Below are 24,782 nucleotides of genomic sequence, written 5' to 3'. Positions count from 1 at the left end.
TAGAAACCAAATCCTTATCATAAAAATTTGATATAAATATTCCCCCCCCCCATCTGACCATTTCCCTTCTTATCCTAGATGCATTAATGTTGTCTGTGCAGAAGCTTTTCAGTTTCTTTGTGTACTTTTAGGAAAAAGTCTCTTACCGTTCTTTCTGTTGCATTCCATTGCTGTTGCTGTCCTTGCCTGCTGCATTTATCCCCTCCTGTAGTTCTGTTGTTTAGAATATTCAAGAGACAAATAATCTCTTCAGTTCTGGTTTTCTTTCTAAAAATGTTTAAAACTTTTGTAATTGAGCATTCATCTTTTGTCCTGTATGATTAAACTCAGATTTGCAGGATAGGTCACCTTGACTGCATCTAAACAGGCAGAACAGAAGTAGTGTGGGGAAAGTCCTACCAGAGCCTGGGTTCCACAGGGGTAGGTGGAATATTCCCTAAGCTTAGACTCGCCTGCCTGTCTGATTACTGATAGCTGATCTGCCTCTTGTGGATGAAGTTTTGGGCTGTGCAACATGCTGAGATATCATCATGCCATCTTTCTAGGATGATTCTTCACCATTTTCATTGCTTGGTTGCTTTACAGCGGTTTAGAGTGGTGGAAAGTACACAGGGATCTAATGAAATAATTTTGTATAACCCCAGCTAAGACTATCTCCCACTTACACTTTCCCAAAATGTTTTCACAAAGATGGTAGAAGACCATAGGGTAGAGAGACTTGGTGGAAAATAATGTATGTAGATGCACTAGAGAGCCCCAGGTTTTCAGTTCTGGTGAACTTGAAGGGAACTTCTGCCCAAGTGTTTTGGGGCCATACATTAGCAAGAAGAAAGAGAGAAGAGACTATGTCCCTACAGTTTCCATGCCTTTCCTGCTGAGCACAGAAGGAAATGCATTCATGCTGCCATCTTGGCTCCGCCCCCAGAAGGAGATGCTGGAGGGACACTCTTTCTACTGTGACTGAAACTAGATAAAACAAGTGAACTGGGGGCAGCTGGGTGGCGCAGTGAGTAGAGCATCAGCCCTGGAGTCAGGAGGACCTGAGTTCAAATCCATCCTCAGACACTTGACACATGTACTAGCTGTGTGACCTTGGGCAAGTCACTTAACCCCAATTGCCAAGCAAAAAAAAAAAAAGGGAACTGAAGATGCTTTGAGGAATGGGTATAGAAGAGGGGAGACAAGTGAGATGAGAGTAGACGGGTGAAGGAGTAAATTAGAGCCAGGCAGAGGGATAGAAAGCAAATCAGGCTTAGCTAGCAGCTTTGTTTGGTAAGAATAAACATAGTACAGTCCACAACTTATTTCTTCCTTCTTCCCCATAGTGGTGGGGCAATTTTTACCCAAGGTTTAAATATAAATCTCTTTTCTTCTGACCCCCTAAGAGTGGTTGAGGGAAGGGATAAGGCGGAAAGGAGACTTCAACCTTAGCTGCAACCCCACTGCAGCCTGCTATGCGTTGCTTTAATATTGATTTGTATTTTTCTATTCTGTTTGATTCGGCAAGTAAATTATATATCCTTTAATAGTGGATTATCTAATTTTATGGATCTGAGGGTTTGAGATTCAGGGGGGAAGCCCATCCAGGAGAAAAATAGAGGCTTGAGTTGATTAGTTGATTAGAGTTTTGAATTTTGGAGTAATTTCTAAGTATAGTCCTGAGTGTACTTGCTAGATTATCTTTGAACTTGGAGAGAAAGTTGATGTAACTGGAGTCCCCAAATCCATTGGTATGAAATTCTCTTCTTATTCATGGTGTGAGCTGCTGCTAAGCCCTTTCCAGGGCTGCTTTCCCTCTTTGGGGTCTACTTGATTAACTCGACTCTCACTTGTAGCTCCAAGAAACTGTAGCATGCTCAGTGGCCATACCCCAGCAAGCTATTTAGGCAGACGGGCCAAACAAGGTTGAGGGTAACTGAAGGTTCTCAAACCCATTGGTGAGTTAGGTGGGTGTCTACCCCAAGCATGTGAAGACTTCCTCTGGTGGAATGGATGGGTGAGAACAATTTGTTGCAATAGCCATGAAGGCAACTGAAGCATGTGCTATGGAGCACTTAGAGTTTGATTAGACATTGAAGATGTGAAGGTCATGCACTGCATCCTGAGCTTTCACCAGTCATCTTGACTTTTGTCTCACCACTTCTGGAAGAAAGAGTGAGGCTGACAACTTTGCACAGCTCTACCTCACTTAAATAAAATTTATGCACAAGTCAAAAGACACCACCCATCCCATTTTGCTATTTTTACCTACCTCAAAGTCCTGTGGCAAGTGACAGAAACAGCAGGTGCGGATACACTGGGAGCTGGGACACACTTGGAGCTGTGTTCTTACTGGACTAAAGCAGTAGTGGGATTCACAGCCCCCTGGGTGTCTGAGCAGGCTTTTTTATGGACTACATTGCTCACCTCCTGGTTTGAGGAAGGAGCTAGAAAAGGTATCCTAAAAATTGCTTCACCCAACCCTGACCTACTTCCCAAGGCAGGTGGAGATCTCACTCTGTGGTTGAAACATACATAGTGGGAGTATATACATTGATAATGTTAGCATGGCACTTTCCTGAAAGGGGCAATCACATTGTTATGAGCCTGTCATTCACTCCTTTTGGGAGGCACACAAATTTGTTGACTAGATTAGTTCTGATCGCAAAACTTTTGCCAGCCTCATAGCATTCCCCATTACTGCAACCACTCCAGAAAAATGCGTATCAGCTTCAGTACAACAAAAGTGCAGGCCCCAAGGCAAAACAACTACCAGAGGACTTAATGTCAACAGATTAGGGCACCTCTCCCAGCAAGAACAGTTCTGTGCTAATTTGAAGGGAAAGCTGAACCAACATAAGGTTGGCAACGGTGGAGCAGAAAAAGAGTAGGAAGCTTTCAGAGATTTGGTTGTACAGTACTGCATTTACTCATCTGGGTTAGGACACCTAAAAACCATCAAGAATGGTTTGACAAAAATGATGGGGAAATTCAGAAGCTGCTAAACAAAAAAATGGGAACTCTACAGGCTTTACCAGCAGGATAGTTCATCTGTCTCTAAGAAGGCAGCATTTAATTCCATCAAAAGTAGAGTGCAGCCCCCCAGCCCGCAGAGAGGGCTGTGGCTTCATCCAGACACCAGAATGAACAGAGATCAGAAATCAGATTTTGCCTAAGAGAAGCAAGACTTCATCCACCATTTCTCCCAGATTGTAAAGATCCTGATAGAAGATGGGATGGGGCATCCTGAGGTGGGAGATGCCATAGCCAGGCCCAAGGAGGTCCTAGAGTACAATGTCCTTGGGGGAAAATACAACTGAGGCTTGTCAGTGCTCATGGTATTCTCAGAGCTGGTGAAACCCTGAAAGTAGGATGCTGACAGTCTATAGACAGCACTAACAGTGGGCTGGTGTGCGGAGCAGCTCCAGGCTTTCTTCCTAGTAACAGCAAATGTTAAGTAGAAGGAGTAGAAAGCTCTTTATTTGACAATGATTTTATATCTCACCAGCTGGGGACAGCCATGCTAGTATAAGAAGACTGGCATTGGCTTGGATGCCATCAATGATGCCATGTTATTGGAAGCCTGTACTACCACTTCTTGAAGCATTACTGCCCTGGGCAGCCCTATTACTTGAATCCCACTGAACTCTTCCTACTGATCAGACTGAGACTGGCCAAACCCTTGATCTTATCACAGCCCCTCAGGGCAAGGTTGATCTTACCAGATTCACTGAGCAGAGATATAAAATCATTGTCAAATAAAGAGCTTTCTACTCCTTCTACTTAACATTTGCTGCTGCTATGTTCATGGCAGGCATAGACGGGGAGAAAGCACACACCAATGCCAAGAACATCCTTCTGGAGATGGGGGAATTTTTTCAAATTCAGGATAATTACCTTTGACCTTTTTGGTGACCTTAGTGTGACTGGCAAGATTGGTACTGATATCTAGGACAACAAATATAGCTGGCTGGTGGTGAAGTGCCTTCAGCTGGCATCATCTGAGCAAAGAAAGATGTTGGAGGAGAGTTATGGACAGAAAGATCCAGAGGTTGCCTAAGTGAAGGAACTGTATGAGAAACTTGAATTGCCTGCTCATTTCACCAAATTTGAAGAAGAAAGTTACAGTAGACTGATGGGCTCATTGAGAAACACTCATCCCCACCTCCCCTATCTATCTCCTTGGAAATTGCAAAGAAGTTCTACGAACACCAGAAGTGACCAAGGAGTTGGACATGAGGAGTGGGGCTGGGAGGGCAGGGCACCATATGTGGAGTTGGGGGAGGATGCGCTCTCAATAAATTATGGCTCTTTAAAAAAAAAAGTAAACTACAAGTGAAAGTTAGAGAGATGCAGGATTCTTGGCTCAGTAAGAAGGCAGATGAAATTCAGTTTTATGCTGATAGTAACAATCCAAAGCACTTTTATGATGCCGTGAAAACTATTTATTGGCCAAAGACCTGTGCTGTATCTCAGCTACTCAGTGCTGATGGAGCCACATTGATTGGGCTGATAAGGACATGATTTTGGAGACATGAGCTAAACAGTTCCATAGTATTCTCAGCAGACCATTATCAAACAATGCTGAGCCACCGCCTGAATACCTCAGGTTGAAGTCACTCTCTCTCTCTCTCTCTCTTTCTCTCACCAAACTTCCAACTGAAGAAGAGGTTTTGAATGCCATTAGGCTCCTCTTGTGTAGCAAAGTGTCTGGTGCTGATTCTATTACATCTGAGATTTATAAGGTAGGAGGTCCACTGCTCATACAAAAGCTGACTGTAATTTTCTGGGTTATATGGCAAGAGGAGGGTTATCCCCCAGGAGTTCAAGGATGCCTCCACTGTTCATCTCTATAAAGGAAAGGGAAATAGGCTGTCCTGTGACAATCATGGAGGCATCTTCTCTCTTAGTCATTACTGGCAAGATTCTTGCTGGTCTTCCTAAATAGATTTATCCTTCACCTGGAAGATGGTCATCTACCTGAGAGACAGCGTGGCTTCAGAAGGGGCCAAGGAATGGTCAGTATGGTGTTTGTTGCTTGACAACTCTAGCAGAAATGCCAGGAGCAGAATAGAATTCTGTACACAACATTCATTGATCTAACAAAGGCTTTTGATACTGTCCGTTGTGAGGACTTGTGGCAAAATTTGGTTGCCCGGAGTTCATCAGTATTTTTCATCAGTTTTATGATGACATGCTTGCCTGGGTTCTAGGTGATGGACAATGCTCTCATACTTTCAGTCACCAATGGAGTGAAGCGTGGCTGTGTGCTTACTCCCGTGCTGATTTTTAGGATGTTTTCTGTGATGTTGTCAGATGCCTTCAACGAGGATACATCAAGGTCAGCTATTGCACTGGGTAAATTTCTGAAAAAACTTGAAAATGCTATGAGCCAAGGCAAAAGTGGAGGGAAATTTCGTTGTATAACTTTTTGTTTGCAGATGACTGTGCGCTTATAGCAGCCTCTGAGGCTGAGATGCAACAGAGTATGGATCGATTCTCTGCTGCTTGTGCTAATTTTGGCCTAATAATTAACACCAAGAAAACAGGTTCTCCACCAGTCAGCACCACACCGTCCATATGTAGAACCACTGGTTACAGCAAATGGAGACATTTTGAAGGCTGTGGATAAGTTCACTTACCTTGGCAGTATACTTTCCTGAGATGTACACATAGATGATGAGGTTGACACACACATTGCCAGAGCTAGCTCAGTGTTTGGGAGGTTCCAAAAGAAAGCACGGGAGAGAAGAGGCTGCCTACGAAACTGAAGGTTTACAGAGCTGTTGTGCTGACCTCATTGTTACATACCTGTGAAACCTGGACAGTCTACCAGTGCCATTTCAGGAAACTAAATCACTTCCATTTGAATTGTCTTTGGAAAATTCTGAAGATCACCTGGCAAGATAAGGTACAAGACACTGAGGTCCTTTCTTGAGCTGAACTGCCAAGTTTTCAAACTCTCCTACAGAGAGTGCAACTCCAGTGGGCTGGCAACATTGCTCGAATGCCAAGGGTAATTTGTGTAAAAAGACGATTTTATGGAGAACTCACACAAGTGCTCAGTTGGAGGTCAAAAGAAGTGGTACAAGGACACTCAAGATTTCTCTGGAGAACTTTGGAATTGATTGTGAGATATGGAAGACCCTGGCAAAGGGCCACCCAGCATGGCACGCCTGCATTAAAGAAGGTGCTGTGATCTATAAGTGAGGCAGGATTGCAGTAGCTCAAAAGAAATATGAGACGTGCAAACTTAGAGACATCTCTACTCCAAATGTTCATATGGACTATTTGTGTCTGACCTGTGGTAGAGCCTTCCAAGGTCATATCGGTCTGATTAGTTGTTCACCCTGTACCTTGACCCCAACATAGTGATGTCATCTTGGTCCTCTTTGAGAGGTGGCAAGGGGTCAGGTTATGAAGGGCTCTAAATGCCAAACAGAGGGCTTTCTATTTGATCCTGGAAGTAATAAGAAGCTACTAGAGCTCACTGAGGTGGAGAGGGTAGTGAGGATGAATTGAAGTGAGCTTTTTTCTTGAACTCTTGCTCTAGAACACCAGAAGTTTAGATTTGTCTCATGTTTCAGGTTACCCCAAAAGAGAGTAGAAAGATACTAGATGGATAATGTAGATAAGCTATAGGGCAAATAGTATTTCCTTTATACAAAAGAAATGCTTAACAGTATAACTAATGTTATTCTCTCAATTAAAATATGAACCACTTTGTAGGACTGCTAAACAGACATTTCATGTTCACTTGGTTCTGGGTTGTTTCCCTCATGGCCCTATCTTCTGGCAAGCTAGGCCAGGAGGGTGGCCCCTCCTGTTTGCTGGTCACTCTCTGCTCTTTCAGGAAGCTCTTCAGTAGTTTTAGGTGACATTTTCCATAGTACAGCCAGCTCAGAGGGACCCAGGAACACCTGACCCCTGGCTAGAAATGTCTATTTCAGGATGATTGGTCACCTGTGCTTTGCAGCTATCAGTAGGGGTGGGGAATGACCCAGGGACTATCCAAGATTTGCTAGTTCATCCCAAACCAACAAGCCCTTCATTGCGTGACCACACTAGTCCCAAGAAATTGGGACATTGTCTGGTCCCCACAGGTCTCTTCCCACATATGCTCCATAGGTGGTACATACAATTTAATCCTTCTACACCTGCATTTGAGACCTCCATAAGTTTAGCTTTATTTAGCGGTCTAAGTTTACATGGTGCCTTCTCTGGGCTATACTCTCCCCAACTCATACACAATTGTTGGGTCTTCTGGGGCAGGACAACTCCAGGTTCAAAGTAGTCTGTGCAGCCACACTCTTAAGGACTGCTAAGGGCACCGAGGTGGTGCAATGGATAGAGCGCTAGGCCTGGAGTGAAGAAGACTCCTTGTTGAGTCAAATCTGGCCTCCGACACTTCTTAGCTGCGTGACCCTGGGCAAGTCACTTCACCCTGTTTGCCTCAGTTTCCTAACTTGTAAAATAAGCTGGAGAAGGAAAGGGCAGAACCAATCTTTGCCAAGAAAACCCCAAATGGGGTCTCAGACGGTAGGACACAACCGAACACCACCAACACCTCTTTCAGAGGGGTCTATGGCTGGCAAAGTGCTTCAGACCTCATAGCCCCAGGCAGGGGGCGGGTAGAAGCCCCTAAAGGCCAGGAAGGGAGGAGGAGCATGGGAACAACACGCAAATGACCACCTCCTCAGGCCACACCCAATCTTCAGGGGCCTCTCAGACCCTGTGACGTCATCACGCCGCGCCGTAGCCTCTCCGGATCCCGTGACCAAGAAGCGGAGATGGCGGCGTCCCGGCGTGAGGGGCGTGTCCAGATAGCTCGGGCACAAGATGGCGCTGCCCATAGCGCGTGTGCTGCGTCGCTGTAGAGCCGAGTCGTTGGGGGCCACGGCCGCTGCCACCCGGAGAGGTAGGGGTTCTCCGCTGGCCCCCCAGGGGACCTCCTGCCTACTTCCGGAGGCTTTTTCCCCCCGAACACTTGCTCCCCGGTCCGTCCCTTTTCCCGCCCTCCAGCTTCGGTCAGGGGGACGCTTTTGTCCCTGCCCCCTGCCCCCCGCGCAGGTGGCCCAGTCTCTCCGACCCTGGCCCCCTCTCCGTACAGCTGGGGTAATTCTAGTGTTTCCACAGCTGTAGGGGGTCCAGGGAAATAAGTCTGTTTGTCTCGGACTCTGGGGACACCCCTTTTCTTGCCAGCCAGGACCCAGATCCCTGAATATCACCTCTCTCCCAGTCGGGACCTACACCCCGAACGTCATCCCACCACCCTTTCCCCGCGCCCAGCAAATATCCAGATCTGGCCCCCACCAGTGTCACCCTGCCACCCCTCTTCCATTCCCATCCAGGATCCAGGACCCGTGAATGTAACCCGTCACCCCAGCTGGGACCCGGACTTCCAAATGTTATCCCAGTATCCCTCCTGCTCCAAGCCGGGACCCACATCCCCGAATTTCATCCTGCCCACCCCTCTCCCAGCTAGGACCCAGACAAAATGTCACCCCACCATCCCGCCTCCAGCAAGTACGCCACCCCTCATGTCACTCTGCCACCCCTTTCCCACTCTCAGCCAGGACCCAGACCTCCAAATGTCGCCCCACCATCCCTCTCCAGCCCCCAGCTAGTACGCCACCCCCAATATTACTCTGCCACCCCTTTGCTACTCCCAACCAGGACCCAGACCTCCAAATATCACCTCCCTTTCTAACCACCCCCCCAGGCTCTTCTTTTTGGGGCACCTCCCCTCTTGGGCTTGAGAGTTCCTCTCCCAGTCTCATTTTCATTGTCTTTCTCTGGTTTGCTCCACAGCTATCAGTTTCAAGCTAGAAGAAAAGACGGCTCATACCAGCCTTGCACTCTTCAAGGGGGAGACCGGTGTTAAGTATGGCATGGTGGGGCTGGAGCCCACCAAAGTGGCCCTCAACGTGGAACGCTTTAAGGAGTGGGCTGTGGTGCTGGGTAACACTGCGGTCACCAGTGGTCGGCACTATTGGGAGGTAACAGTCAAGAAATCTCAGCATTTCCGAATAGGTGTGGCGGATGTAGACATACCACGGGATTGTTGTATTGGTGTGGATGAGCATTCCTGGGTGTTCACCTATGCTCACCGGAAGTGGCATGCCATGCTGGCCAATGAGAGTGCCCCCATAACAGGCGTTGGCCAGCCTGAGAAGGTGGGGCTGCTGCTGGAGTATGAGGCGCAGAGACTGAGCCTGGTGGATGTGAGCCGGCCTGCTGTGCTATACACTTTAAGGACACAGTTCCGGGGCCCAGTGATACCTGCCTTTGCCCTTTGGGATGGGGAACTGCTGACTCACTCAGGGCTTGATGTGCCTGAAGGAATCTAGGATGGCTTGACTAGAGCCTTGCACTGAAGCCCCTGGGTGGGCCCTTTTATATGTCTAGCCTAGTTTATTCTAGACCTCATACTTACTCAGCCAGTACTATTGGGCACTTGTGCAATATCTTAAATCCTTCTGTCATTCTTTCTAATATTCCCTATGAAGGTTGAAGAGACAGCTCCCAATTCTGCCAGACACATGAGTCTGATTTTGGTGGGGACCATAGAGAATGATACCTGTACCTCCCATTGGGCCACTAATTAGTCTTAGATTTTACGCATTCTGAAAGTTTGCCCCACAGTTCTACTTTTCTTTGTTACTATAATTCTACATGAGAGATAAACCAAGGTGACCCTTTCCCACTCTGCCCATATTTGGATTCTCCTGGTTTTGTGTTTGGGGGTTCTACCAAACTTCTCCAGAATGAGCCCTTTCTACTTGTGGCTAGAGGAATGGCAAAGTTGTCAATGTGTCATTATCCTTTCTTTGTGTAGTACATAGAGTCTGGACTTTTAACTCATTCACAAGTGCTTTATTGACTCAGTGTGCTGTAGCCTGAGAACATGGCCCTGACCCCAACAACCTCAGAACCACATAACCTGTTAGCCCCACACAGCTCCAACTGGGAACATCCATGAGTCTTTCTGCCTGTCCAGATTCCTACATCCAATCAGTCAGTTACAATTGTGGAGGACAACGGAGAAAACTTAGGGATTAGCTAAGTCATTGGTACTGGGAATTGGCGTTCCTTCCTTTGAGGATTTTGTAAAGGGGCTGCTGGGCAGGAGGACTCCCCTAACTCATGTTTGGCAGAGACACTTGAAAATTTTCAGTTTTAGTCAAATGATACGACAAATAGTATTCTTTGGGTCATGGACCCATTGTCCCCTTCACCCCCTAATTAGAAGAATGTGATCTTTGCCTTTTCCTAGAAGAAAGGAGAACCTATAAAGCAAGGTTTGAAGTATATATAGTGGCTATTACTGTATAAATATACATTCTGTACACAATCTGGCCCTTCCTATTGTAGTGCTGGTGGCTAAACACCCCTCATCAAAGGAGAAAGGGAGAGGGCTGGGTTTAACAAAAATAGTGATTTGTGTAATTAAAATTTTATTTGATCACAAAATACTTTCTCTATCTATAAAAGAACTATTAGCAGCGTTATATCCTGGCTGAAGGGCGTATAGTACACTTCAGCCTCCTTGAAACCAGGCTTCTCAGCTTTCCCCATTTCTCCTTGGTATATACTTATAAGAGAGGTGTAACAACCCAAGGCTTCTCATCAGTGCATTCTTCCTCTCTTTAATATGTTTCTTCAGACATGAAGTCAGGGAGAAGAAACAGAATACAGATAGTTCTTGTATTATGCAAATTCAACTCCTGCCAGCCCTGTGGCTCAGGCTCCCAGCAAGCAGTGGCAGGGATGTGTGCCAGGGGTCCTCCACTGTAGGCACTGATGCCACTCTGGCTGGGGGTGGGGTAGGGAGGTGCAAGCCTCTAAGAGCTCTAAGGGAAGGAGAGGTAGGGAGAAGGAGGTCTGTGGAAAGGTTCACTTACTTAAATGAGAACTGGCTGTATCTAAGAAGAAACCTAGGTAAACCCCTGGGGATGCTAATTCAGTCAAAGTACTTACTTGCACCATGCAGAAACCCAAGCCTTCTGGCCAAAACCCAATTCAAAAACTGGCAGTGGCCACCAGGGCCCCTCTTTGGGCTTTGTCTGAAAAAGTGGGGGCGTGGATCTGGCTCATGATGTGGGGGAGGCGAAGGGACTGGGGACAGTGTGATAACTCCTCTAATAGGCTCTGGCCTAAGACATCAAGCTGACTTCCCCTCTTCCCTCACTGAAGCCAAGTAGACTTCATTCCTGTTGATTCTTGTTTAAGGGCGGGGATAGTCCCTGTTACACCATGCTCTCCAGGTTTTCCTTAGACAGGGCTTCAGCCGCTGCCTCAGCCTGAGTCTCAGACAAAGTGTAGGAGTCCTGGTAATCCTGCAGCAGTTTGACCACTTCCAGATGGTTGAACTGCACAGCATCATCCAGGGGAATATTGCCCCACCTGTGAAGGAGAGGGCAATAATCAGACAAGTGGGGAATTGGGTAGCAATAAAAAGGGACAAGGGGAAGTCCCACCTACTGGTTCCTCCTACTCACCTGTCCTTCACAAAAGGATTTACTTTGCAGGCTTCCACCAGGAACTTGACAACCTCCAGGTGTCCTAGGGGTACAAAGAGGGTCCAGGCTTGGAAGCCTTTTGACAACTCTGAACCCTTTAGCCTCCCTTGACCCTTAATGAAGGGTTGGGTGCAAGGAGGGAAAAAAAAAGTTCTTTTCATATCCCCTTACTCCTTTAAACAGTAGGGAATAATTCTAGCTATACTGTACATTGTAGTCAGGGGTCCTAATTTGGCATTGTGTCCCCAGTAGTGACCAGGAAATAGTACTCAATTTGGATGAATGCATCCGTGTACTCTAATGGAGGCTGGCTCATTCTCTGTTTCTGGTAACCCTGAGAGGTTAAGGAATGGGATGTGATGGTGAGTAGATGGAATACACCAACAGGTGGGCTTTTATGGTCTGGAGCCCTTGTTGATCTTTCAGATACCTTCTGCTGCAGCGACATGTAGTGCTGTGCGGGAGTCATAGTCCTTCTGTTCCATGTCCATGGCTGATAGGGCAAACCTAGGAGCAATTGCACAAGGGTTGCTGGTGTCCTTCAGTTCTGATGTCACCAGCAGTGTCCCTTCTGAAACAGGGTTGGTACTCGGAGAAGCGTGGAAGAAAATAAGGAAGAGGGTCTCTGCCATGCCTGAAGTGCTCCAGCTCTGCCAGGGGCCTTGTTGGTTCTGTGCCCACGTGAACCTGATACTCCCAAGTAAGAGTGGGAGCAGGATGATATCCAGAAATACCAGTCCTCAGATTTGCTGGGTGTGTCCTCATTCACAGGGCCCTGCTTTTAGCCTCCCAATTCTATCCAACAGCACCCTTCTGTAGGTGGCAGCAGGCACTGGCTCTACAGGAGTCCAGAAGACCCAGATGCCAATCCCAGCTGCCACACTCCCTGTGTGACCTCAGTTAAGTCACAACCTCCCTGGGCTTCATTGTTTTCATCTATAACACAACAGGGAGCTGGATTAGTCACTAAAGCTCTTCTAGCTCTTCATCTACGAGCCCAAGTTTTTATTTTTAGGTGACACTACCTTCGAAGAGCTGAAACATCTCCACTGTAGGCAGCAAAAAGCAGGTTCACCACAGTCTTGTTCTGGGGAGAAAACAATCAGTTACCAAAGGACAGTGGTGCCACATGCACAGCCCTAATGCATCCAGGCCCACTTAGATGAGCAGTCATGGGTGCTTGCTGCTTAAGGTTTTAGGAATGGTCTATTTTAGGAATATTTCTACAGCCAACCATGATTTTTCTTACCCGTACTTCTCCTCCTTCACGTCGAGGGTCCAGCTTCTTAGCACAGTGCCGCAAATTGTCATAGTTGTGGAAGTTGAAGAGAGATACCAGCTTCTACAGTCACAGCCAAAGGGAGACATGGAAAGTAACATATATTAGGTACTCAACAAATATTTGATTTGGATTGGATCCTAAAGGTACAACTTACCTGGCAGAAGCTGATTCCCCTGTGGCTGTTCCCCACCTTATCTAATGGAGGTGACAGGCACATCAACCCCATGACGTTAGGTACCACAAGCAGGATGGCTCCTGACACTGCAGACTTGGCTGGAAGGCCCACCTGGAGGGCCAAAGATGGAACTGAACATGTGCACTGTACAGAACTTGGCCATGTAACCACTGTGGGAGAGGCCACATGCCTGACTCTTAGGCTCTCCCACTTGAGTGGTCAGCCAAGGTGCTGTTCAGGCTCCTGAGAATATTTTTTTCAACATTCTCTTAATTAACCTATGATTTTCCTTACATGTACATCTCCTCTATAATGCTGCTAATCTGGCCAGCCAATTAATAGCTTCCTTCTACATTTAGGTCCTTCTTCCCCCTCCCCTCCATCCCCAAAGGCTCTTGCTTAATAGCCTGATCTTTTGACTGGAAGAAAAGAACCAAGATCAGCCTGAATATCTCTTGACAGGAAATGTGGGTAGCCCAAGTAGACTTACATGGAAGGCAAACTGTCCAGAGAAGTCATACATGCCACAGGAATGCATGAGGCTGAGGGTGTTGCGAACAGCTTCAGCACTCAGCACGCTCTCGCCCGTGATAGGGCAGATTCCGCCGTTGGCGAGTGTGGCTGCCATGACGCTGCCCGATTCACATGTCACCTCCACTGAACACAGCTAGGGAAACAAGGGATATGGTGGAGGATGTTGTGTAACCCGCCACTACTTTCATTTTGGATGGGGAGCCTGATATGAGAAAAGCCTTCCCTACAAGACATCCCTTTCAGCATGGAGAGTATTTTGTCTCTAGTTCCCACTCAGAAGGCTCGGAGCTGAAATGTGTTTTATTTACCTGGAAATAGAGGTCCAATGCAGCCATCATGTCAACTCCCTTAGGAAAACACTGCAGGGGAAAAACAGAAAAATGCATTAACTGCTTTAGGTTGGCACCATTTAATCAACAGAAATCATGGCTTTTCAGTCCAAATTCCTTAACACCAGATAAGCTTCTTGCCCTCTAGTTTCTTTTCTTTTGAGGGGGAAGGGGAGGAAGCAGTTGGAGTTAAGTGACTTGCCCAGGGTCACCCAGCTAGGGTCTGAGGCCATATTTGAACTCAAGTCCTCCTGATTCCAGGGCCAGCACTCTATCCATTGCACCACCTAGCTGCCTCCTGCCCCTCTAGTTCCAACAGAATTTCTACTCACTCCCTTCAGTGTCCTCTCTTACCTTCTTCTCCTTGAGATAGTAGCCAATGGCATAATTCCGATCCCCAGTTTCCTTTTCCGACTGGAACCTGCAGCAAAAACTAGTTAGCCTCAAGTTTGGAGTAGGTCATAAAAAGAGGAAATATTTTCTCTGGATGGGGGGAAATCATATTCTAGATAGCCTACTAAACTGACCCTGAGCAGGGAAGGGTCTTGCTTTACAGTGTAGGCCATAGAAAGCCTTCCTACAATCTATTCCAGGTTGACTAGACTAGGAAACATCCAGGGCAGGGATGGAGCCCACGCAGTGTCCTAATCATTATCAACCTCAATCCATTATCTACTGAAAAAAAAAAAAAAAGCTATACCTTAGTGAAATGAAGCACTAATGTTAGGTTATAGAATAGGGGCAGCAGATGCCCCAAAACACCCTTAGATTTCCCCTTTCGCCCAAAAAATCTCTTACGGAGTCTTAAAAATCTCTCATGGAGTCTTACGTAGCATTGCTGAAACCCATATATTCATTTCCCGCCATTTTGTTTAGATACTGCAACACCTAGAAGATAATAAGAGTTATCAGGAAAAATATTCGACCTAAGTAATGAAAACCTCTACCTTGACAAAGACCAAGCTGACAAGGTCTTCTGAACCACTTAACATTAATCCCAGTTTGGCTATAGAGCTCAGGAACTTCAAAGGGCTCCCCAATTCAAGGCAAAGCCTAGTAGTTTCCCACACCTCAGAGAATGAGGGTCATTATCTGGGCTGGTGCATTGGCTACTGGGAACATTTCATGTGGCAGCAAGGAAACTTACAAAATCAAACTTCTCTGCTTTATTGCAGTCCATCTGCAAAAAGATATATATATCAGCAAAGGGGAAAGGATGAGGTGATGACCCTATGGTAGACACAGAGGGATCTGGTAGGGGGAAGAGGATTGATCTTGATGGAGACATGGTAGGAATGAAAGTAGGGATTAACATCTGGACACATGACCCAGAGCGGCCAGCACTGAGCAATAATGAGGGGACCAGACCCATCTCCCACTTCCCCACACCAACGTGCTGCTTAGAGGATCAAAAACACAGGCTCCTATACCCTAGCAGTGGGGGGAGGGCAATCTGGTACCACCTTCTTCAACAGGGGCTGTGATTGGCTCCCAGGGTGTCGCTGCCCTCAGGGTTATTGCTCAAGGCCTGGGAGGCCTACAGGTGGTGGGCCAGTCTGATACCCCTGCCCAAGGCCAACTCAGCAGTTCCAGGTGACTGTAATAGCTGCTTGCGTTCCGGCCATTCACCCTTTCTCCTGTCTACTCCGTCACCCTGATGTGGCCAATCAGCACAGAAAGGTGCTGTCCTCCCCCTGGTCTTGGCACTTAGCCTTTGGGATCAGGGAGGTAGCTGGAGCCTTTTCTCTAAGGACCCAAGGCATTATGCTAGGGCAGGGAATGTACCCATTCTACTGAGACTTTTCCAAAGAGATGGTAAGAGCAGGATCCTTACACTGTCTCCCTGTCCCCTCTGGTGAATCAGCATTAGGTGTAAGTTTATTTGAAGATCTGGCTAAGGCAGAACAGTGTTACACTTTGCCTCAGAGGAAAATGGGGAATACAGAGCCAGAGACACTTGAAAGATGAATAGTTCTGGCAGTATTTTTGGCCTGAGGTCAGGACCCTTACCTTTATCAGGGAACTCACAACAATGGCACCAGCATTTACCATTGGATTATGAGGGATTCCTGGGGAGACACAATCCACCCAAGGCTCTATCAGTGGGGGTTCTGGGACATGACTGCTTCCCACCTTCTATTGCCCTCAGTCCTCTCATTCTATTGGTCAGTCTGAAACTCACAGACCATTTTCCTGGGAAGGTGGAGAATACTGAACTAAAAGAAGGGGTAGAGAAGCACGTGAAGAGGGGGTTAAGACTGATGGAAAGCAAAAAGGAAAAGCAGAAAAGTAGCAGCCTATGCTTTGGTCTGAGTTATGGCAGCTCTCACCTTCTTCATTGAGGGAAAGCTTATTGTAACGTAGACCACTGGGCTCTTTGCCCACGTATTTATGCACATACTCAGTGCCCAGGTTGCTGACAGATATGGCGTAAGTGAGAGGCTTCACACAGGACTGTAGACAGAAGGGGATCTTAGTTTGTCCTACTGAGTGCCTATAGATAGAGAAAAGCTATGAAAAGGGTGGCCTTAGTCCTGCAACTCTTCCCTCCCTGCCTACTCTTCCCTCTTACCCAGCATCCTCACCTTTGTCCATCCACTGTGCATAGTGAGACACCCCATAGATCAGGATCTGACTTGGCTAGTTGGGGAATGTAGGCTGCCACCTGTGGGGAGAGAGAGAAGAAAGAAAGCAAAGAGAGGGGAGAGAAAGGAGAGGAGGTAGGGGGAGGGAGAGGGAAAGGGAGAGGGAGAGAGAGAGGTGTTAAAGTAAAGGGTGGCAGGACAATTGATGACCTAAGTTAAAATTTCACATAATCACCGGGTTGGAAGGTATCTCAGAGGTCATCTAGTTCAATAGGAATCCCCTTGACAATGTTCCCAATAAGTAGTGATCCAATTGCAGTTGAAGACTTTCAGCCTTCAAATTTTTCAGCTTTTCAAATACAAGTTTACAAATTGTGGCTTTCTACATGTCCCCACCCCCAGCCCAAAGTCCTTTGTTATGTATTTTGGAGGATTCCCTCTTTTTATAGTCCCTAAGCATGTGAAAGAACTGCTTGGACATTAGCTCTATCTATAAGCACAAAAAGGGAAGTCCTTGGAAATAGATTCCTTTAGATATAGATGTATATACATTATCTTCCAACAGTTTCCTTTTGATATCCACTTCAATCAAATGGCCAAATCCTTATAGTAGTTGGTCTTCTTCCTTGCTTTCCCACCTGGGAACCTGAGGAACTTTATTGAACTGGAAACCGTTTTTTTGGTGGGGGAGAGGGAACGCTGTCATTTGGCTCCCAATCATTGGGATTCATTCACAATCCTCTTCCATAGCCATGGAAGACCTTAGAGAATAAAGTATACTCCACCCCAGAGCATGTTTCCTTTCTCTTTACTGCCCTGTTCCTCACCTTGCCTCCTGTGCGTTCTTTGGTCTCCTCAAAGATGCGATCCACATGGTCTGTGAATTCCTCAAAGTCAGGAATGACAAACTTCTTTCGGAACGCCTGGGTCAGGAGCACAATGTTGCTGCTCACACATCTGGACCACACAATCACAACTGAATCAGGGGGATGAAGTTAAAATATTACACCACCCACTCTCCAGGACCCTTCAGGGTTGGGGGAAGGAAACAGTAAGATAAGAGGTGGGTTAGAGCTTGACCCTAACTACCTGTGAGACCTTGGGTGAATCACAGGTTCTCTGGGCCACAATTTCCTCATCTATAAAAATAGATTGCATGACGTGATCTCTAAAATCTCTTCCAGTTTTAATATCCTATGAATTTGTAATTTTTAGACAGAAGTGAAAGAAGTGCTTTTGTACTCAGGCTCTTACTTCCTAAAGAGATCACGGTCTAAGAGACCCCCACTGCTGGATTCTTGAACCATCCGCCGCATCTGGCTCATACAGTCCCGGAGCCGGGGATCTGATGTCTGCAACCCGGTGGCTTTCAGTGCCTTCAGGGGAAAGAGATGGCTCTATGAACTCTGGGATGAGCTCTCTCTATCCTTTCCTAACCCAACATCTTGCCAGCCCCTATTTAACTATGAGTACTGAAACACAGTGGTGTTCTTTTCCTGGTCTCAGCCTTTTACTAATAGAAGAAGGACCAATTGGTAGGAGTTGGAGGGAGGTAGATTTCACCTCAAGCTAAGGAAGAATAGAATAGATACTCAGTGAGTTTCCTAAAATTGGAGGTCTTCAGATAAGAGGCTGGACAGAATCCATATGGCTTTCTGGGGATGCTATAGAGGGGACTGATTCATGCTTTGGACAAAGCACTTCTGAAACAGGTTCCTTTAAACTCTAAGATTCTATAATTTATGAAAGAAAGTACTGGTCTCTCTCATAGAGAAAAATAATAACTTCTGTACTTGGTTCGAATTCACTGGTTCATAGTTCAAAGAGCCAAGATCAGAGGGTATTCCCTTGGAAACTATCCTAGATTGACTTGGAAGGTCAATAGACACGCCTGAGACAGGGATAAGATGGCCCCTATTAACTTAGGAGTTTTTATACCACTAGTTACTTAACCTCATGTATTATAGGTTCCCAACAGCAGTTTTGCATACATGCTGCCCTTTTTTTCTCCTACTCCTTCAGAAACCTGGGGAGCTAAGTAGGGGAAGCTGCAGAATAGCTCACAGCAGTGAACTTATGGATGGCGATCCTTTCTTGTCCTTCAGCAATGGTGTAGAAGAGCAGGTCACCCAGGCGGGACAGCATGCCACTCTCTGATGAATCACTGTTTGGGGGTGTGGATAAGGGGAGAGATCAGAGGTCTCAGATGCATTCTCTAGACTTCTTTCCCGATTCTTCTAGGAGCAGAGGTTAAAGACTGTCTTATAAGTAGAAATGCAAAGGCTACATTTCAGATATGAAGGAAGGTCCCCCTCCCCCACCCATGTCTCCTATTTTTGTCACAGTGCCTACAATTCCACCATTAGAGGTTTGTGGGTTTGTTTTTTTGGTTCTTGAAGATCTTCTAGTCTTCAGATATCTCTTATTAAAGAGCCTGTATCCCTAATACCCCTGGGAGAGGGAATACCTTGAGGTAACCCTCCAAGGGATAAGTTTATCAGATGCCTTTCAACTCCAACAGTCACTTGGAATCAATATCTTTCAGGATTGGGACACAGGACAGGCACTGGCTAAAAAGAAAGGGCAAAGAGGAATGGTTCCCTATCTCTAATGGCCAAGCCTGATTCTGGGAAGAGTCCAGGTTAGAAGGGTATGGCTAGCCCTCAATGAGGGAAGGGAAAGTATGGGAGTCGATAGGGGAATGGAGAAGAAAGTTGACCTCAATTCTGAAGGGTACTCCAAGGGAATAAGAGCATACAAATAGTTCTGGCAAGGTGGTATTTATGGCTGGGGAGCAGAAGAAAGGCACAAAGTTGATATACCTTTGGGGCCCAGAGGGGACGGCTTTCCTCCTCTCCCATGTCTCCATCTGGGAGCCCCCAGCTTCAGTGTCACTCCTTCCTGGTCTGGACCAACATTCAACACTCAGAGGGCACACGTCCCAGGACAATATTGAAAGACAGTTAAATCTTGTATTGCCATTCCTTTCCCATTCCCAGAGCACATTTTTGTGGAAGAGGGAGCTGAACTTGGGGTATCATCGGTTTCTATTCCCGTAGGATGTTGGAAAGCTAACTCTTTGATGACTAGTTTCCTTATCTTATTGCTTTTTTATGTTGAGAGGGAAAGAGGGGCACAAGAGAATACTGAGGAGGCTCATTCTTTAAAATTTAAGTACTTCTATCTCCTCAGAGAAGAGGGGCAATAAAACAATGTTTTTTTCATCTTCCTCTACCCATTCAGGGAGGACAGCAAGGTAGCTCAGTGAATAGAACCACCGGGCCTGGATTCAGGAAGACCTGAGTTCAAATCCAGCCTTAGACACGTACTACCTTGTGTGACCCTGGGCAAGTCACTTAACCTCTTTTGCCTTAACCCACTGGAAAAGGAAATGGCAAACCACATGGCAAACCACTCCAGTATTTTTGCCAAGAAAACCCCATATGGGAGTCACAAAGACTGAAACAAACCCATTCATGTTTATGATCCAATACGCTAGGGATACTCCCTGGTATACTGGGAAGAAGTGGGGTAGATTTCTTAATCTTTGATATGTGGCACTTGTGGTATAAGTTTAAATACTGGGGGACTCATGTAAAAATTTCAGGAAGGATATCTTTACCCTTTGTTTTTTATGAAATAAACATCAAGAGGGAGGAATCCTTTTTTTCCTGTCCCTTCTCTACAATGCAGACTTTGGGTGGAATTTATATCTATTTCTGGAGCTTGACCCAGAGTCAAAAGAGAGGGCTGATGTGCGTTTATTTCTATATCTATATCTATATCTATATATATACACACACATATGTGTATGTGTATATATGTATGTCTGTGTGCATATATATATACATACATATATATATACATATATATATATGTTAGTGTGTATGTAGAAGTCTTTGAGAATCCTGACTTTTCCCATCCTACCTCTGTCTGGCATCCCAAGCCTAGAGAGGAAGGAGGAAGAGATAAACTGGACTGGGAGGTTTAGCACTAGCAAAATTTGTTCAGCAGGGAAGAAAAGTGCAGAATCACGCAGACTCCCAGAGAATGGGGACATTTGGGGTAAGGGAGAAAGGCCAGCACACATGTACCTACACATAAGCAAACAAGATCCTAGTCTGGCTTGCTGGCTGCCTTTGAGCTGGGGAAATCTAATTCTCAGTGAATTAATTACGCTGCAGGGGGGAGGGAGGGAGGGCAGGAAGTGAACCAGCATTTATTAAGTGACTACTATGTGCTAGGCTCTGTGCTTTTCAAATATTATTTTATTCTATCCTCACAAGACTGTGAAGTACAAAGAAACTTCCCCTTTAAGTACTCACATAAAAAATCTATCCTATTCCGTAAACTTAATTTATGACCCAGCTGCTGTCTAAAACACACACACACACACACACACACACACACACACACACACGCATACTCTCCTAGGCTTGAGCTAATGCAGCAATAACAAACCCCATCACTCCCGATTCACTCAGACCACGTAACACAGTGAAGGCAAAGACATACACACGTACATACACATTTAAGTATATGTATATACATATATCATATATCTAAACACACACATATCGGACAAAAAGCTAGATAGACACTGGAGGAAATATTGCCGAAACATTGCCCCACCCCATCCTCTACGTGCAAATATTTAACTAGAAGTGTACTCTACATGTAAATACCAAACGACCCGCATCCGGCATTATAGAATAGACAACAACATATATATTGGTGTAACCCGGGCTTCCAACTAAGCCTAAACACCCCAGGTTACACTAGGTTGGGATCGGGAAGGAAAGGTGGGAAGGGAGAATGAAGTAGAATTAGGGAGGGGTGGGAAATAGGCTTGTGCCCCGAGACTCCAGGGCAGTGCTCGGCCCACCTACGCACCTTGCAAATGTACATTCCGGGGGGTCAATATGACTCAACCCTCGTCCCGAAGGATTCCGCAGGATAGCCCAGGTGGGCCGGACCCAAACCCCCAAATCCCAAGGCAAGGGCATCACGGTGTGGCGCGGCGGGAGTGGAGAGATCAGAAGTGGGGGGGGGGGGGACGTGGAGAAGAGGGGAGAGAGCAGAGCGCTTTGCAGAGGAGGAGGGAGGGAAGACGCTGGAGCTTGGGGCGCTGTCGCACGAGGGCAACCCCTCCTGCCTCCCGCCTCCTCCCGCCTTACTGTTCCTTCTGATGCTGCGGCTGGTGGCTGTTCAGCATCTCTCTGGCTTGCGCCGCGGCGGCGGCTTCATTCAGATGGTGGCGAACGTTTCCAACAAGGAGGGGTCCCTGGGCCAAGGGACCCCATCCTCTCCGCCCGGGAGGCTGTCCACTTGGCCCGTGCAGAGCTCCCCGGAGAGCTCGCAGGGAGCGCATCCTCGCGCCTCCAGCAGTCGGTCTGGCGAGCGAGCCTAGGAGGGAGCTGGTTGGGGTGGGGCTGGGAGGGGAGGGTGGTGGAGAGGTGCAGGTATAGGTGAGGTTCGGAAGGGACAGCTGCGGGAGGCGGCGGGAAAGGGGAGAGTCCTGCCTCTTTTCAGGAGCCTCCAACAGCGGTGCGTGTCAATCCCCCCACTGTGACCCTAAGTACGTTCAAAGATTGAGGAATGGGGGGAGGGAGGAGTGAGGAAGGGGGGGGGTTGGAGCAAGAGCGAGGGGCGGGATGGGCAAGGGTCGAGTCCAATGAGCGAGTAGAGGGAGGGAATTAGGGTGGGCGTGGGGAAAAGGTGAGACGGCCCAGTAATGGGACAGAGGCTGGGAGGAGGGGGTCCTGCTGAAGAACCGCTTCTCTTCTGGCTCTCCAAGTTCCTCCCCACTCTGCCCCCCGCCCTAGCCCCACGATTCTGCGCGTGCGCAGCGGTCTGCGCAGCTCGCACCTCGCGCTGCCGGAGCGTGGGAAAACCCGAGGGCGCGAGGCGCGAGCCGGCGCTCAGGCTCCAGGAAGAGGAAGGGATGATGGAGGTCACCCGCGGAGGGGAGCCGCGAGGCCCTGGAGCGGGAAATGCGGGTGAGGTCACCGGTTCGTTCCACGTCTTCTCGACCACTTTCTGGGGGGGGATACTGAGATGACCAAGCTGGCGATTTTCTGTGCCAGCCCTCTGGGAAGTTACAGCCAGGGGGCGGTGGGTAAGACCGACCCTCGTAACTGAAGGGTGGGAAGCCCACCCCTCTCCCTTACTCTTCCTCACCCCCTCCTCCCAAGTCAGGTTGCTCGAAGATCTGACTCTGGGTCGTGACCCTCCTTCGGACCAGTCATAGATGGGGGCGGGGGAGAGATGCAGTCGTGTCACCTCTGGAGCTGATTCAGTGTCCTCACCTGTACAAGAGGGCATCGTAACACCGGCCCCACCCACCTCACCAGGCTGATTGTGAGGGTGCAGCTAGGGAGGGTGTTTGAGGGTCAGCTGACCGTCCCCCGTGTGCCCCGGTAAGAATGGGGAGGAGGGAGCTTCTTTGAGCAGAGAAGTACGGGCTCATTCATTCTGTATCACTGCAAAATGTCCCCAAAGGAAAGACCCTCCCACACCATCCCCAGACCCTGAGCATGGGCTATGTTCAGGTGGTCCCATCAGGGTAAATGGTCGAGTTGTCCCTGAGTTAGTAGGGCTTAGTGGAAATGGAAAGGAGGGGAATTTAAGGTCGAGGCAAATGAGTGTATGCTTCAACCTATCTCTCCTTGACGTTTTTATATAGTGAAAGCAGGTTAAAAATGCTAAGGGCCGTCTTGAAGGGGAAAAGAAGTCTCAAAATGGCAGCCCGAGGTCTTTGTGTGGAAGGGATTTGGGGGAGAGTGTGCGGTAGTCCTGCCTCTTTGCCTTGTTTATGGTAGGAATATTTTTAAATGTGTTGATTATGGTGTACACCTAAGCCTCAGCTCTTTTGGGTACAGCTGGTAGGCCTCTCCCACCCCATCTGCCAGAGGATTTGGTTCCTATCAAGGAAAGGATTTGTGGAAGACTTTTTAGAGAGCCCTAAATCTTAAGGCCTGATTTTGGTGGAGGTCATCGTGTCCTTGCCTCAGTTCTGCATCTTTGAGAATATAAACCTTCACTTTCCTTGTTTGACGAATGTTGTAAAGAGAGGAATTGTGTGTTATGGGTTGACCTAGATGGCCACTAAGGTCCTTCCCAATACTGTAATTGTGAATTTATCTGTGAAATGCTTTGATCTTCTCAAGAGAAAGATGCTGTATAAATTTACAATAATAAGCTGCACCTAGAGAGTGAATAAAGAACACCAATCATAGGGTCACAAAGATTAGGTTTCAAGTACTGCATGTGATACATATTGACTGTGTGACCCTGGGCAAGTGTCACTTAACTGCTCTTAAGTTGCAGAGCAGGTAACAAGTACATTCTATGCTGTGGTAGAGGAAATTTATTTAGTGGGAATTTCCTACACCAATGAAGTCACAGGTCCTTTCCAAAGAAACAGAAACTCACCTAGAAGTTAGAATCATCCTTATTTTGATTTCCTGTGACAGGGAACATCCTGAGGTAGCCATTCTAATTTGGGACAACTCATATTGTTAGTCAATTTTTCAGTATACAGAGTCATAATCTGACTTCCTGTAATTTCAACTCTTTGTTCATAATTTTCCCCTCTGGGGCCAAGTAGAAGTAAATTAACAGTTCCTGTTCCGCATGAAAACTCTTCATATACTTGAGGACAGCTAGTTACTAGAGTACAACTGGGCTGTCACCTCCATTAGTCTGGACACTCTGTACTCATGCAGAATAAGATCTCTTTAACCTTTTTGGCTTCCACATCATATTACTATCCTTTACTGATCTTTCAGTCTACTAGAAACCCTGGATCTTTTTCATAGAAACTACTGGCTTTTATTATTGCTTTTCTTTTTTACTGTATATTCTTCCTCCTGTACTTGTTACAACTTATTTAAACCAAGTGCAAGACTTTATATTTAACTCTATTAAATTTTGTGTTCCCTTCAGTCCACCATTCCAATGCTGTTGAGATCTAAATGTTGAACTTGTGCCTGAGTTCAAATGTGCCACTTACTACTTGTATGCTCTTAGGCAAGTCACTTAAAATGTCTCTGGACCTCAGGTTCCTCATCTGTAAAATGGGGGATTGAACTAGGTGATCTCCATGACCCCTGCTAGCTCGAGATCTATGATCAAATGATCTTTTCTGATTTCAGTTCTGTCATCTAATCTATCAGTCATCCCTCTAGCTTTGTATCCTTTAAGCATGCCTAGAGGATAATAACCAAAGGCATCTGACTGAAGGGCAAGAAGCACATCCCTCCCTTCCTTGCCCCCTCCCTTTCTCTTCCTCCCCCTCTCTCCCCAAGACAGGTTGCTTGAACTTGGGATCTGAAGATCTAGCTTTGAGTTGTAGCCCTACTATGGACCAGTAAT

General features: G+C 46.9%; 2 protein-coding genes and 1 pseudogene across 4 annotated transcripts; 2 read left to right on the top strand and 1 right to left on the bottom strand.

Moving 5' to 3' along the window:
* The first annotated feature begins 3,122 nt into the window (after positions 1-3,122).
* Positions 3,123-4,200, top strand: LOC118852118 (annotated as a pseudogene).
* Positions 4,201-7,743: 3,543 nt separating this feature from the next.
* On the top strand, positions 7,744-9,681 carry SPRYD4 (SPRY domain containing 4). The gene is made up of 2 exons (XM_036759312.1): positions 7,744-7,897; positions 8,791-9,681. The coding sequence occupies exons 1-2, from the start codon at positions 7,819-7,821 to the stop codon at positions 9,327-9,329; spliced, it is 618 nt and encodes a 205-aa protein (XP_036615207.1). The 5' UTR covers positions 7,744-7,818; the 3' UTR covers positions 9,330-9,681.
* Positions 9,682-9,833: 152 nt separating this feature from the next.
* Positions 9,834-22,445, bottom strand: GLS2 (glutaminase 2). 3 transcript variants are annotated; one of them, XM_036759308.1, is made up of 19 exons: positions 21,584-22,445; positions 19,229-19,312; positions 18,471-18,570; positions 17,661-17,782; positions 17,234-17,363; positions 16,407-16,486; positions 16,152-16,315; positions 15,832-15,890; positions 14,969-15,001; positions 14,651-14,709; positions 14,176-14,242; positions 13,801-13,851; positions 13,449-13,625; positions 12,938-13,069; positions 12,751-12,843; positions 12,527-12,588; positions 11,932-12,008; positions 11,481-11,544; positions 9,834-11,385 (listed from the first exon to the last, which is right to left on the bottom strand). In XM_036759308.1, the coding sequence occupies exons 1-19, from the start codon at positions 21,775-21,777 to the stop codon at positions 11,229-11,231; spliced, it is 1,905 nt and encodes a 634-aa protein (XP_036615203.1). In that variant the 5' UTR covers positions 21,778-22,445; the 3' UTR covers positions 9,834-11,228. The 3 variants fall into 3 exon arrangements, with proteins under 3 accessions (XP_036615203.1, XP_036615205.1, XP_036615206.1); XM_036759310.1 differs by lacking the exon at positions 21,584-22,445 and adding an exon at positions 21,300-21,475; XM_036759311.1 differs by lacking the exon at positions 19,229-19,312 and having other exon boundaries at positions 21,584-21,975.
* Positions 22,446-24,782: the final 2,337 nt, after the last annotated feature.

Source organism: Trichosurus vulpecula, chromosome 5, assembly GCF_011100635.1.
Source record: "Trichosurus vulpecula isolate mTriVul1 chromosome 5, mTriVul1.pri, whole genome shotgun sequence".
NCBI classification, from domain to species: Eukaryota; Metazoa; Chordata; class Mammalia; order Diprotodontia; family Phalangeridae; genus Trichosurus; species Trichosurus vulpecula.
The sequence above is the reverse complement of the archived record's forward strand: the minus strand, read 5'-3'. Positions and strand labels throughout refer to the sequence as shown.